The sequence below is a fragment of the Anser cygnoides genome, chromosome 1 (genome assembly GCF_040182565.1).
Source record: "Anser cygnoides isolate HZ-2024a breed goose chromosome 1, Taihu_goose_T2T_genome, whole genome shotgun sequence".
Classification (NCBI taxonomy): domain Eukaryota; kingdom Metazoa; phylum Chordata; class Aves; order Anseriformes; family Anatidae; genus Anser; species Anser cygnoides.
This window is the reverse complement of record NC_089873.1, coordinates 148,057,842-148,072,479: the sequence shown is the minus strand read 5'-3', so window position 1 is coordinate 148,072,479 and position 14,638 is coordinate 148,057,842. Positions and strand designations below refer to the sequence as shown.

The window sequence follows — 14,638 nt, the reverse complement described above, 5'->3', positions numbered from 1 at the left end:
GTTTTTAATTATAAATCATAATTCAGTAACTGGGTAAAATAAAAACTAGACTCTCAAAGAGGGGGAAAAATGTTTAATAAAGAAAATAAAAAAATCCCATCACAACACACAAAGGTATGTTGTACTCTTCCTCCTCCCCACCCCCAAAAAATAATAAAAAAACAAAAAACACACACACACAATGAACACTTAAAACAATGGACCCAGTGGCAGTCTTTTCCCCAGAAACAGAATAAAACAGTGTATGGGTAAATTACTTAGATATGCTTTTGTTCATCGTAACAAAATTTAATCAAAAGACTAAACGAATTAAAAAACAAAAACATATCTGAGCAACTACAGACCAAAAAAAACCCACAAATTTACTTGAACTTGTAAATATCACTGAAACTGCAAAGCTTTTGGCGTCAAGCACAACTTCTCTAGTTTTTAGAGAAGGCTTGAAGAGCGTATTTGAGGCCAGCAAGATTATCAAAGAGCTTTAGAAAGTGGAAAACATAAAAGAAAACATTATTTCCACCCTGAAAACTGGATTACTGTATGTACCAAAGGATGATACTTTTCTTTTCCGAAAGATAAGTGCAGAAATAGTAACACACAGTACTTCGTAAAAGCTTTTAAATACTTTGGAAGGAGTTTGGAATGCTTTGCTTTTATTTCTTCATGAGATAGTTCGAACGATCTAGAAAGCCTGCAGAAACTATCACTGAAAAGTGAGTATTTCATTCCAATGCACTTTGTTACACTGGCAGCCTTGGTCATTCTGGGAAAGGAGCCACAAACAGTTCCTGGTATTCCAGTCCTGGACACGACCCAGGTCATTTACAAAGTTCCCTTGCTGATTAGGAGCAGCTCCACTGGGCAAGCCGTGTATCTGAGAAGTACTTGCACGGCTAAGATGCAATGCTCAACACACCGTTGACAGCGGAGGAAACGGGTTCTGCTTACTGACAACAAGTTTTTGATGCTGGTGAGATATATAGCCTTTAATATGACCCTGGCAGGAGAAAGAAATACACTGTTAGTACGGGAGGCTGGTAACACAACGCCTATACCTCACCTGCCATCAGGCTAAATCAAACAAAGCTACGTGCACGTACTCAATCACCACTGCATTACTGTACTTAGTGTTTGGAAGGATCCGATTTATGTAAGTGGGTCACCTCACGCAGCAAGCAGAAAGTTGGAACCATAACCATGTTTGCATACTAACGCTGCCGTTGGACCGCCTGTTGCCAGGGCCCCCTCCTGGTTTGCTTACATTTCCCTGCAGAGCTCTGGAGAAGTGTTTCCAAATTTACTCTTGCTCACTTTTAAAATTAGGATTTTAATTAATCACTATTCCAAATTTAAAAACGAAATTCCATATTTCTTCCTTTTTAGACACGTAGGGTTATAGCACTGAGAGAAATCTTCCAGTCACCTAATCCCACCCTTTGTTACTCTGAGAGGACACCAAATAATCTGTTTCAGAAACAGAGAAGAAGTTTGCTTTCTTGCTGACACTGTAATGCTGCTCCAAAACTTCTAACAGACTAGAAATCTATAGATTGCAAGCCTATATCTATTCATGAGTTGTTAAGACCCATTTAGACAAATGTGAAACAAAGACATGCGGCTTTCATTTTTCTGATGTTAGAAAATCAAAAGTCTGCTACTTCAAATGCAGAAGAACAAATCCCTTCCTGGTCCCAGTTACAATTTTTCCATTTGGAAATGAATATTCATGCTTTATAGAAAAGTCAGTACTGGATTTGTAATGCAGAATTCAACTGCAATTTTAAGTGGTTTCTGCAAAACCAGTGGTTCCAGAACTAGAGGAATTCCCCTGGGCAAATGAAAACATTTGCCATTTGGGCACAAATGAATCAGCTTTTATACACCAGAAAAGCTAGGATTACTGGTATATTTTTGTAACAAACTTGTACTCTCTGCCTAACAATTTTTACTGTCTGGAATCTGGAAGGACAAAACAATACGTGAGTAGCACATACCATGTAAATAAGGTTAGCTAAAATGCACTGGACTTCATCAATGTCAACATCATCTACTTGCATGAATTTCAGGGCAAACAGAAAGGCATCTAGCGATAGTTGATGTGTTTTGAGTAGTAAATATCTGAAAGAAAAAACAGAAAATCTGTTATTGGGAAACAATCACTTAAAATTTTTTTTTTTTTTTTTTTTTTTTTTTTTTTTTTTTTTAGTAAAATGGCCTTTCTACTACAGATTCACTTCACCAGGAATTCTGCCCTCCTAGAGGGAGCTAAGGAACACACACATCTCTATCTCAGCCTGAGGTAAAACCACATTATGTCTGCTTTTGCAAAAACGTGATTTTTTTTTTTTTGGTTATGCTTACACTTTCTTAAAGAGATTTCTGTACGTGATGATTTTCAGCTTCTCAAGGATAAGAAAGATTCCACATCGAATGAAGAAGGTCTCATGCTTTGTCAGAGCATCATTCAGTAGGAGAAGATTGCCTTCACTAGAAGGATGGAAGAAATGAATACGTGAGAGGTCTCGCCCTATCAAGAAAAGAAACTGCATGACTTGGTAAGAATATCCTTCTCCTGCTTTCCTTAGCCATCCCAAATAAATACCTTTTGGTTAACAGTTTTTGAACTAACGCACAATGCAATAAAGTAACCGCCGTACCTCACAGCCTTTGTTACTTCAGCAAACTGCATAAGGTCGTACTTTTTTAAGAGCTGAACGGTTGGCATATGGCCCTGAAAAATAAACGTTTTCCAGGATAAAGTCAAGTGCATTTTCAACATAAACTATAAAAATATTTGTTAGAGAAACGAAAAAGTGTTTAACTACATTTTTTTCCCTGCAGAACAAGAGTTAAATGGAAGTATTTGTAAGGCAACCCCCCTGCGCTGCCAAACTTCCTGCAACTGAACTCACAATAACTCTTTAGCACAGTTTAGGGAGTCTCTTAATATTTTTAAGTGTTGCAGAACAGGTATCAAACTCGTAAAATCAAGATCCTGTGACATGAGACTTAGGCAGATCCAAATTTTACATTACAGTTGTATGATCTGATCTTCAAACAAAGTAACTGTGGGAATCCCATGCATTACTAATAATACAAGCAGTGCTTCAGCGCTGTCAAGTGCCACCTCAGTCTGTACCAGACTTTTTCTTCACCACGCCTCCATGTGGACATTCAAATGTCAGAGAGAGAGAGAGAAAAGACAGTTTAAATTTAAAGAAACGAAATTCTCATTGTTACATCAGGTAAGACTGAACCAGGTGGACTATCAAAAAGAAACTTTGTTTTTTTTTTTTTTTACCACCCCCCCCTTGCACAGTGGAGATCAGATTGCACACTGACTTGGTCAGCCTTTAAATTTAGTTACTGTCCTGCTCTGTTGTTGGTAACTCCTTTGCTGGTTGGAGGATTAACTGACAGCAGAACCCTGCTGCATGTTTACTGAGAGCTGCTAGGAATAAAAATAAAATTAAAAAAACACCACCGCCCAAGCTATTTTAGTAGAGTTTTAAGGTTAGTGTTAATGTTTGGAATGTGATTTTAAAAAGCAACTGTAAAAACAATGACCTTTAGATTCTTTAGTGCCTCTTGTACACTAGAGCTGCTACAGAAAAGCTACAGTTATCTCAGGCCCTACAGGACCCACCAGTTTAGGGAAGGCTGTTGGCTTTATCGACCTTACCATTGATTGATCTGAAAATAACCACTAAGACAGACAACAAACAAGAGCAGAAGCCGATTCTGATAGCCACTATGCTTCTCCCTTACACACGGTTAACTTCCTCCATCAAAAGACAGCTGCAAAGGAAATGAATTGACGCTGCAAGGGATGGAAAAAGGAGCACAAAGGGGAAAAAGGGAGAATGGTCACGAGCGGGCTGGGACAAGGGTGGAAGGTGGGAACTCTCTGAAGTGGATAACAAAAAAAAAAAAAAAAACAACATTCTCCACGAGGAACTCTGGTAATAGGGCCAGGAATAGAAAACTCTGTAAAATCTCGTTCTTGTCCCCTCAGTTACTCTGAACTAAGTGTTTGCATAATCCCACTAACTCAGGGGATGCACAAATACCAGTGCAGCACATGGGGAAGGACATGAACAAGAAGCAGAGAGGCACTTAATTCTTTTAACAAAAAGATGAAGTGATCAGGTAACCAGTCCTCACTGATTTCTTCAAAACGCAAATGCTCTGTGGTTCTTGACATGCCTCAAACGGGTAAACACACAAGGTGCAATTAGAGAAACCAGACAGCAGTCCTTTCTTTCCTGTGGCAAACGCACCACAACAGTCCTCAACCATTGATTTGCACATCCTCCTTCCCTTCCCCAGGTGAAAGGACCACAGATTTGCAGCTGTGAATCCAAACATTCCCTGGTCCGTCTGTGCACGGTTATCACCACACAGACACTCTGCTAAGTGACATAAATTACTTTAAGTTAATTTTGAGCTCTCTTATTTTTATTACAGAAGTAACCTCAGGTTCCACCTTTCAGATAGGTGGGAGGAAGTTGGGGAAGCAGCCTTTTTCTCCTTTCCTACTTTGCTGTAAATAAAAATTCTACATTTTCTGTCCTCAGCTCTCTAATAAAGTTTGCATACACTGGTGTTTATAGGGAGGAAAAAAAAAACAAAAAACACAGAAGAGCCAAACTGAGGTTTTTTTTTGTTTTTTTTTTTTTGCCTCCCAAAAAGTCATTTGGGAAAGTAACATTTACTCACCAACAACATCTTTACTGGCAGCAGGTAGATCAAGATCATTCTTTTGTTTTTCTGGCTTGAGCGGTGACAGTGCTCAAAGGCAAAGGACAGGTACTCCTCAGCTGCAGACACAAATAAAAGCAGTGCTAGTTACAAGAGTCAACAACAAAAATTGATTAAATCAGTAACCCAAATTCTCTGCTCAATGCCCATTTCTAGCTTGAGGCTATAATTGAAATTATATTTAAAAAAATCACACAAAAGACAAGGTATTACAAGAAAAATAAGTCTTCTCTCAGAAAGGAAAATACAATTTATCAGTATCCAGATGTCAGGTGTAACAGCTACAAGCAATATTGGAATTTTCAGCTCAATTCACTGATATTATTAGTACCAGCACGACTTTTCTGTCATCAACGCGAACATAACTGCACCTTCTGCACACATTTTGAGCCACACACGCATCGTAAGCCAGAGTTCACACCAAGCTGCAACAGCTTAAATCGGTCTTACCACCACACAGTACCTTGCTTAAAGTCACTGTCAAACATGGCTTTGCGTCCCACATAGTATCTGTATGTAACTCGCTGTGCCATACTGTATTCGTCCTTCAGATTTGAGCTGTCAATTGCTCTAATCAAGGGTTTACATAGGTGGAGCTTGTTGATCTGGTAAAAAAAATAAAATTGTGTTTTACTCAGAGAGGGTAGATACGCAACATCATGTAAAAAAGGGTGAATTTGACTCAGACTACAAAATACAAAACACAGCTTTTAAGACTTGAACCCTACCTTAAAATAAATTTTGAACAGCTGATTCACGAGAAACAACATGCCCCACTTTTTGGAATCTTCAATGCCTGCTCGACTGTCATAAGAATAGAAAAAAAACAAGCTGCTAGTACTGAACATTGTAAGGAAATAATGACTTTTTTTTTAAATGATTAATTCCATCCCTAGATATTTTATGGATTTTTTTTTTTTTTTAAGGATAAAAATGAGCATCTGAAAATAAAAGCCAAAGCCAAATTCTTTGTCTTAAACCATACCAATACTGTTAAAACAGAATGTGCTCCGATCTTAACTTCTGAACAACTCTGCTGCACTTCTTCTCAACATAATGAGATGTCATGTAGAATATTATTCATCTGCAGCAGAATCCTCCCTCCAGCCTGCAGCTAACACGTACACTAGGATAGCAGTTGCTTGTAATATTCAAGGTGAAAGATGGGTGATGGGTTTAAAAAAAAAAAAAAAGGCATTTTCTCCACCTGGAAAGTGCTAAATTGCTAAGACTGGAAACCAAAGTCACCTCTTCCCAGTCTGATCGCATTGAAGCAAACTTCAAGAGAGCACAAAAGGGTTAATCACCTTCCCTGAGAGAGGAGGACATAGCCAGTCCCTCCCAATAACATCTGCCAGGAAGCTTAAACCTGACAGAGGCCTCTCCAGCTGTAGTTAATAGTCAAGAGAGAACAGACTAGAAATGAGAGGAAACAAGCCTCAGAAAGTGTTCATTCTTACCCAAATATATAAGTAACTTAGTAAGTAGAGAAAACTTATGTAAAAGTTCATTAAGCTCTTAACAATTTAGCAGTCCGAGTTCTGCGGAGCATCTTTCACTTACGTGTCACTGGCACAGACTCGGAAACAGCTCATCAGCAGTTCTGCTGCTTTTTCCAACATGTCACCAACTTTGCTTTTCCCTTTCTTCATTAGCTGTTGATCTGCCTAACATCACACAGCAAGAAACAACGCGTAACTCTACATCCTGGTTCACCGGACTGTAAACAGGTTGGTTCCTTAATATAGTATTTTATAAGGCATTATAACAATAGATGTTATCTCTTACTAACCCCTAAATCTTGATAGTAGTCAAGCTGACAGAACAGATGTACCCAAAAAACCCACAACCCACACTTGGAGAGGTTCCTAAACATCCTGTACCAAACTCAATGCAGAGCAGGCCAGCCAGAACTTTGAAAATAGCACTGTCCACTTTTACCTTCAGCACCAAGAAGCTTAATGCGGCTCTCAGAAGGATCATCTTACAGCTGAACTGGAGCATCCACGCTCCAACTCAAACTTTAAAGTCCAAAGATCAAGCAAAAAGAAATATCTTTTAAACAAGAGCAAAAAAAAAAACATTTCCCCAGTTATGGAATCTTAGTTTTAAAAATTATAATCAAGCTTCTCTTTACAACCACAAGGACTAGATTTTATTTCTAACCTACACTCAACATTTTCTAGTAGTAATACACACTGCTGCAACCTGAGATTTTCAAGAGAAAGGAACACATATGCTACAGAGTCATAAGAAAAGTTGGCAACGCTGTTCACGGAAAGCCGGAAAGAACCATACACTAATGAACATGGAATTAAAACAACAAAGAAGACTGAGAAAAAACAGTGAGTGGATTGTTGCTATGTGCTTTCTGGCAAGTTTTACTCTAACACTTGCATTCTCATTAGCTGAAATGTAAGGACAAGAAATGCAAATACATCCTCTGCTGCACAAGTCTTCCTTGTACCCACATATTTTGAATAAGGTTAAAAGATAACATTCAAAACTGACCCCACTTTCTCTCTCTCTCTCACATACACACATGCAACAGAGTCTTCTCTGTGCAAATATGCAAAACGTGCTGCTTTGGATTTCCTGGGCACAAGGAAGTCCTGAGTGGACAACCACTAACAATATTGGATATTGAGAAACTCTAATCTAGCTTGGGCCAACTTCATCTCTTCAGGTCAAGTGGCTAGCAGCAAGGTCATGACCCTGTCGCTTACCTCGGGCCAAGCATTCCTCATTAGATCCCTACGCAAGCTACTTCAATTCACTAAGAAAAATAATGTTTTTTGTTGTTGTCAACAGTTGTACGGAGTCAGCAAGGGCTCCGATGAGCATCAAAAGCAACACACACAGAAGGAAGAGGGAAATGAGGGAAAAGTTTCCCTCACAAGATGTGGTGAGTGCTTAGACTAGCTTTGTTGCCTTGTGCATCTCCACCCTTAGAAAGACACAATCCCCAAGGATAACACACCGAAACCATGAGTTACACCATCGTGCTATTCTATAAAGACAGTGCGTGATCACTTTGTATGCTCTAAGCTGTCAGTTGCGTGCAGGTGCCCAGAACCTCTCCAGTTAAAGCTGCAAATGAGAGCCAGGCAGACTCAGCCACCTAGTTTTATAATAGGATGGGACAAATTTAGTGTGTTAACAAAATCTTAAACAACAAATTAGACACTAATGAGCAAAATTAGGCTATGTAATCAAGGAAAAATATTTCCACCGTAGAAACTCGTAACAGATAAAAATAATGAGGTTGTTAATCCGTTCTACTTACATTATTAGCAAAAATTCGAAGATCAAGGGCTACAGCATACATAATAGGCAAGGCCCTGGAAAAGTGAGGCACAGAGTGCTTAGTAAATGCAAATCATGCAGTAAAAGACATTAGAAACAGTGGTATTTTTTCTTGCTAGTTGGTCATAAATCTAGAAGAATATACACAAATCTTTAAGTAAAGAAGAATGCATGTTTTCAAAAAGGTAAAGTCTTCAAGAGCTCAGTATTTCAGAGTCCTACACTAATGGAAGAATTAATTTCAAACACAGTGAAATAAAAGGCTTATAATGGCTTTAAAAAAAAATCTCACTTTGAACAAATTCTTCATGTTTGCTTATTGATATTCTAAATACTTAAGCTTAGATGTTCAGTTCTCACACTTTTGGACCTAAAAACTCAGGCAGCAAAACCAATTAGGCTGCATCTCAGTATCGCTGGAGGTAAATAAAAACCGTAGGCATAATTTTAGCTTGATTACTATATTATACTATATTATAGTGTATAATATATACTATATTGTATTATACTAGTAAAAAATGAGAGTCCAGTTTTGAAGCAAGTCTCTACAATACACTTACCAGTTTTCTTCCTTATGTGCCTGAAATGCTCGCAGGAAAGATGTGTTGCATTTAAGAGAATTTAAAACGAAACGAACTGAAGCACGGATTTAAAGAACAGAGGAGTTGTCACACCATATACTACATGCTGTATGAAAGGGCAGAAGCAAACAAAGCAGCAAAGGAGATAAGAAAACAGGGTGCAAAGACACAGTAGGGAGGAATGTGAGCACAGCCACATGCTCTTGGTGCTGCAGTAGCAATGAAAAACATTGGTCACTTAGAGATAACAGCAGCTTTCTTTATCGGTATCTTCCCTCCAGCCAGGTACAAACTGGGACGTGTATTAATGATTTGAGGTTCTCCTATTCTCTGTTAGAAAATAACTTTCTATTTTACAGGCAAGAGGCACATTCCTTCGTAGTCCCAGAGAAAGCTGAATGGAGAAGAGCCTACCTGGATTTCATTGCTTAAGAATTTAAATACGTGAAGCGTATTTGCAAGCAAAATACATTCTAAAAGGGATAAGGATAACTTATTCTACAAGAAAACAGCTAATCTGAAAAAAATATACAAGACTTATGAAAAGGATATTGAACGATAACTGTTTGGCACTTGTATGCTTCTATAAAGTCATGGTTTCCAACAGCGTAAGTACATCTGCCAAAGAAAAGGAGCGTTAGCACATCCAAAGATACATACATAAGACAATTGTTGTTGTTATTGCACCTTTTAGCAGGTACAGGCTTTACAGTTCAATTAAAGGAGATACAGTGAGAGGATTAAAAATGTTCCTAAGAAAACAGCTAAGTATTTTAATGCAGCACTGAGTTTGATAACTGCAGAAAACTGATCCAAGAACAGGGATTTGTTTCTGCAGTACGTACAGAACCAACTGTACATGCTAATTCTTATTGAAATGTCACCAAGACTACCATAATTAAATATTTCCAGGACTTCTGAAAGTGAACTAAAGACAGTGTTAATACAACATAGAATTTCTTTTTATTAAAAACCTCACAAAACTACTTAAGCCTTCAATCTGACTTACGAGTACTTTGATGACCCAAATTACCTTTTTTAAACGTTTATTTCCCTTACTTACTTCACTCTAAATTTTCATATAGCTAGTAAAAGCAGAGCAAAGAAAACAAGAAGCACCAATGCCAAAGCTGTGCCAATGACCATATACAGGTGACTGTCAGGTACATAAAGAAAACTTAATGTGGAAAAGAAATGGAAGGCCTTTATTTCCTGCAGTCCTAAATACCAAGCCTTCAGATGTAAGCCCTTAAAAAAATAACTAAGTAAACTTTATGCTTCCCCATCCCTGCTGGCTGCCTCACAACCAACTTGCCTGTTCCTGGTCCATCTTTACCTTAAGTGGGCTGCAAACATTTCATCATATGGTGGTTCCAACACTTGTTGACACTTCTCCTCTGGAGATGGAAGCTAAGGACAGAATAAATCAACGAATCACGAAAGGAACATCCGTACGATGTTCTGTTTCTGGTGCAATGGATATTTCATCGTGGTAGTCTTATAATTAAGGTTCTGATAGATTGCAAAGACACGTATGCATATTAATAATCCAACACAGTGTAACGAATTGCTACAGTGTGCATTCTGTCTACCAGAATTAGAGCCAGTCTTATATAGAAGCACCTGCAACGCACGTGGCACAAGCACTGGACCCTTACTACCCACTGTTTTGCTCTTTTTATTTGTTTCCATGGTGCCACATTACTGACTTCACTAACTAATGCAGATCTGGCCACAGCGGACCTCCAGGACTCTATCCAGAAAGCAATTCCAAGTGGAACACACAAAGCCACCCAGGATAAAAATGAAAATACATCCTTGTAAAAAGAAAGGGGAACTAGTCTACAAGGGGATCCTGCTCTGGACTATGAAACCGATTTCTGAGGCTTATCCCCAGTGGGCAGGAACGCATAAGAACAGCTAAGGAAACTGAAAGCTGAACAAAAGAAACATCAAAAACAGATTCTTCCAGTGTAATAGGTTCTTACCTGAAGCCTTGGGTTTGCGACATGAGGGTGTTTAAATGATACCAATTCTGCACAAAACTGTCCATCTCTGCTGTCAATGGCTTCTTGTACCTACCCAAGGAAAGCACAACACACACTGAAATCCAGCTGCAGCCGTACAACACATTTACAGGTGACTACGTAAGCCACCTGCTCATAAACCGTGTTCATCCACCTCAATACCTTTTCAAATGCAAGTTTTCAAGGTTTAAAACCGGATAAAACAATGTACTTTCAATCCACCTGATTTTCAAAAAGGGATCAGGAGAGAGAACGGTGTGAATGCCATTCTGTTTTTTGCTCCTTTGTAAGATACAATCAAACCAGAGAACCTCAACACAACTTGGATGGATTCAGTACCATAAAGGAGTAGCTGTGAACCACGTTTACAGAAGCTTTTTTAAATGCCAGTTGGACTTATGGGCATCAAACATGTATGTGAAGGCGTGAGCTATCTCCGAGGACTACTCCTTGTGATGCTGCAGATGGAATTTTTATATAAAGAACCAGGACTTGCAAATGGAATTTTAATGTAAATCACCAGGACCTGCACATAGATTTCATACAGACTTAGTATTTAACATGAAAAACTGGCAAAATTCAAAGTTAACTTTCCTTTGCTAAAAAAATAAAACAAAAGTCTCTGAAAGAGCTTAAGTAGCTGATTTTATAACTCTCCTCTTTTGCAGCTTTCGTTGCTACTTTGTTCTACGCTATTTTCCATGTGGCATGGGGTTTCCATACGTGACAAAGATCCCTTTTCCTGTCAAGGTTTACAGACGGAGTAAATAACGCACCGGGAAGGGACCTCTCAAGAGGCACCACCCAGACGACCACCGCCGAAGCCGTTGCCAGCCATGACGGACATCGCCGCGAGCCCCGCGGAGAGCCAATTTGTGACGAGAGTTACCGTTAGCGGAGGCGCCGCCGGACCCACCTGCTGCAGGTACTGGTTGATGGTGATGTGCGCCATGCCGCCGCCCGCCAGGAGCCCTCCTCACCGCCCGCCCGCCCTCATGGCGCCGCCCAGCACAGCACTTCCGGCAACCGCCACGTCACTTCCGGCGCGGGCTAGCCGCCCACCGGAGCGAGAGCCCCCACGTGACGCCGCGCCCCGCCCCGCCCCGCCCCAACCCGCCGGGTCACGTGCTCCTGCTGCGCCTCTTTCCCGCCCCCGGCAGCGCGCGGGGGGCGTGGCCTCGCGCCGGCAGCCAAGGGGGAAGCGCGGTGGGCGGGGCCGGGCGCGCGCCGGCCACAGACCACGTGCGGCGGGGCGTGCGGCGCGTCAGTAGGCGGGGCGGAGGGGCGCGGGGAGGGTGGGTTTGCCGCTAAGGGGGCCGAGCGCGGCTGTGAGCTGTCTCCAGCGGCTTCGGTAGCGGCCGCGCCCCTCCCGTTGAACACACAGCTCCCGAAAGCACCGCTCCTAAAGCCCCCCCCGCTCCCCGGCCGCCCCTTCACCCCCAAGGGGGCTGCCATGGCGGGGAGCGCCCGGGAGCCATTTTGTGCGCGGGGCTGCCGCTGCCCGCACCGCCCAGCGGCCGGGGCGGCGAGACGGCGGCCGGGGCGCTGCGGGGGGGAGGCGGGCGCTTGCCGGTGACCGCCGGAGCCCGTGGGGGCGGGCGGAGGAGGAGGAGGAGGAGGAGGAGGAGGAGGGAGCGGAGGCGGGGACCAGGCGGCCCAGCCCAGCCCAGCGCCTTGCCCCGGCCGGACACGGCGCCCGGGGCGGAGATGGCGGACGAGCCGCAGAAGAAGCCGCACTTGTCGGCCCTGGTGGGGCACACCAACGGGCTCACCAAGCCCGCCTCGCTCGCCGCCACCACCGCCGCCAGCAGCCGGGCGGGAGGCGCCGCCGCCGCCGCCCCGTCCAAGAAACTGGTCATCAAGAACTTCAGAGGTGGGTGCAGGTGCCGCGGCCCGGCCCTCTCCCCACCCTTGTTTACAACGAGGCGGGGGGGGCCTCCCCTCGCCGCCTTATCGCGGTGTGAGGGGGGGACACCCGCTTATCGCGGTGCCGCCGCCTCGCCCGGCACCGGGCTGCCCCCCCCCGCGGTGCCGGAGCCGGGCGGTAGCGAGAGGAGAAGGGGGGGGGGGGGGGGGGGAAGATGGCTCCGCAGGGCCCTGCCCCCCCGCTGGCAGCGCCCCGCGCTGTGTCTCTCGGCAGAAAGGCCCAAGCTGCCCGATAACTACACGCAGGACACCTGGCAGAAACTTCACGACGCCGTGGGAGCGATCCAGAGCAGCGTTTCCATCAAGTACAACCTCGAGGAGCTCTACCAGGTAACACCTAGAGGGGTTTTCTGGGCTCCTTTCTGAGGGGAAATTAACTGCTCCGAGGGCTACGGATTTAACCTGGTGGGGTTTGGGTTGTTCAAAGCTGACCGCATCCTCCTAGCTGCGCTCCCCATACTCTCTTTCCACTCAATTTTCAGTTTTGTAGATCAGCGGCTCCTTGGAGAGCTACCAGGATCTGGGCCCATGAAAAAGCAATTTGTGTCGGGAGGCATGGAAAGCTGTGTCTGGGCAGGGCTGAGCTTTCAGCCTCTCTGGTACCGTGCCCCCTCAAGATGCTGAAAACGGGGTGTTAGGTTCACCAGGTTCTGCAGATACATATTTTATAATAACTTCTTTTCTCTATGCTTTAGTTCCTTGTGGATAGTAAATGTTAAAGTATTTGTTTAAAAAGAATCAGACTTCAGCATCAGTACTCTTTAGAGAACGAAAGAAAGAGTCTTGGTTGAGCAGGCACCAAACTCTCAGTTTACCTTCATTCAGAGCACTGTTGTATTTTCATAGTAATCAAGGATTTGATTTTTTTAGTGAAAATAGTGAAAAAGTACTGCTGAAACATCTGGACTACTGGAGGGGGTCTATGGACGAATAAAAAAAAAGAAATAGTCACAAGCCTGTTCTTCCTTTCTACTTTCCCCATCAATTATGGCTTAGTTCTTTATTATTTTAAATGTATATGCATTAAGATACTTAGCTGGAGTAGTAATTTTTTCAACCATCGTGTCATTATGAAAATTACTGATGCGGTAAGTTCTGCTACATAGCTTAAGTTAATTATGAGTTTTCTGTGGGTGCAGGTGTTTGGTCTGCAGATGTCGATCTCGCTGCCAGATCAGGACTTATGGCATTAATATTCTCACCCCAAATTTTCTAAATGTTCAGTAGAAGTAGGTTTGATGTTGTCTGCAGAGTAGAGACTCCGAGGGGAGGACAAAGCCAGCAGTCCACATTGGGTCCGTGGTCAAAAAATCAGGCTGAATTTCGAGAGCTCATTAGATTCTCTCTGTGATTAGTCAAGGTATATAATGTATGGTTCTAAAATGGCTCATTATGTAAATGTATATTGACTTAATAGGATTTAATGCCTTTAAACAGATAACTGGACTGATATATTCATCTATTAATATTTGCAGGTTTGCAGAGTTTGACTTACATGATATGTTTCATGGTTTTCAAATGAGCATTTGAAAAATCATGCTCTTTCATGCCCAGCTTAAAAAAAAAAAAAAAGAAAACCACAGATGCTTTGAATGTTACCTAACTTGTTTTCAGAGGCTCGGAAATGAGATTATAGTAATATGGGTATGAAATCGCCAGGCTACAGGCTTGAGTTTTGGCAGAAGAGAATGAGAGAGATTTCAGATAAGCTGTGGAGGGAGAGCTGTACTTTCTGCTTTTTCTGTTTGTCTGCTTGTTTGTAAAAACTGCACGTTATAAGGTCAGCCCAATAATCTGCAAGGCACTAGTGCAAATCAGCAAGATTTCTGTACAGTGGGTGGTGGCTGTGAGGGTGCCCATGCATACGTACTTCTCCTGCCAAAGGAATAAAAGATGAAGTTCAGCATCTATTGGAAACCCGATCTGTACTTACAGATCGTTTTAACTGTTGGTGAGCATGGAGCCATCCACTGGGGAAAATTTCTGCATTTGTACCAGTTGTTTTTGCTGTCGGGGCTTCTTTTTGTGCATCTCTGG

The 14,638-nt window shown here is 42.5% G+C and overlaps 2 protein-coding genes across 3 annotated transcripts in view; one reads left to right on the top strand and one right to left on the bottom strand.

The window, feature by feature from the left end:
* Window positions 1-58: 58 nt before the first annotated feature.
* Window positions 59-11,744, bottom strand: PCID2 (PCI domain containing 2). 2 transcript variants are annotated; one of them, XM_048077962.2, is made up of 14 exons: window positions 11,592-11,744; window positions 10,637-10,726; window positions 9,985-10,058; window positions 9,201-9,266; window positions 8,628-8,669; window positions 8,048-8,102; window positions 6,325-6,428; window positions 5,490-5,565; window positions 5,225-5,366; window positions 4,720-4,820; window positions 2,658-2,731; window positions 2,362-2,487; window positions 1,995-2,118; window positions 59-997 (listed from the first exon to the last, which is right to left on the bottom strand). In XM_048077962.2, exons 1-14 carry the CDS (start codon window positions 11,625-11,627, stop codon window positions 908-910), a joined length of 1,200 nt encoding a protein of 399 aa, XP_047933919.1. In that variant the 5' UTR covers window positions 11,628-11,744; the 3' UTR covers window positions 59-907. The 2 variants fall into 2 exon arrangements, with proteins under 2 accessions (XP_047933919.1, XP_066846629.1); XM_066990528.1 differs by having other exon boundaries at window positions 11,565-11,697.
* A 552-nt stretch (window positions 11,745-12,296) lies between these two features.
* CUL4A (cullin 4A) overlaps window positions 12,297-14,638 on the top strand; it is a 37,301-nt gene continuing 34,959 nt past the window's right edge. The window contains exons 1-2 of the mRNA XM_048077954.2: window positions 12,297-12,548; window positions 12,816-12,931. Of these exons, the coding sequence (XP_047933911.1) occupies window positions 12,383-12,548; window positions 12,816-12,931 (282 nt within the window). The 5' untranslated portion in view covers window positions 12,297-12,382. The remainder of the gene's footprint in view (window positions 12,549-12,815; window positions 12,932-14,638) is intronic.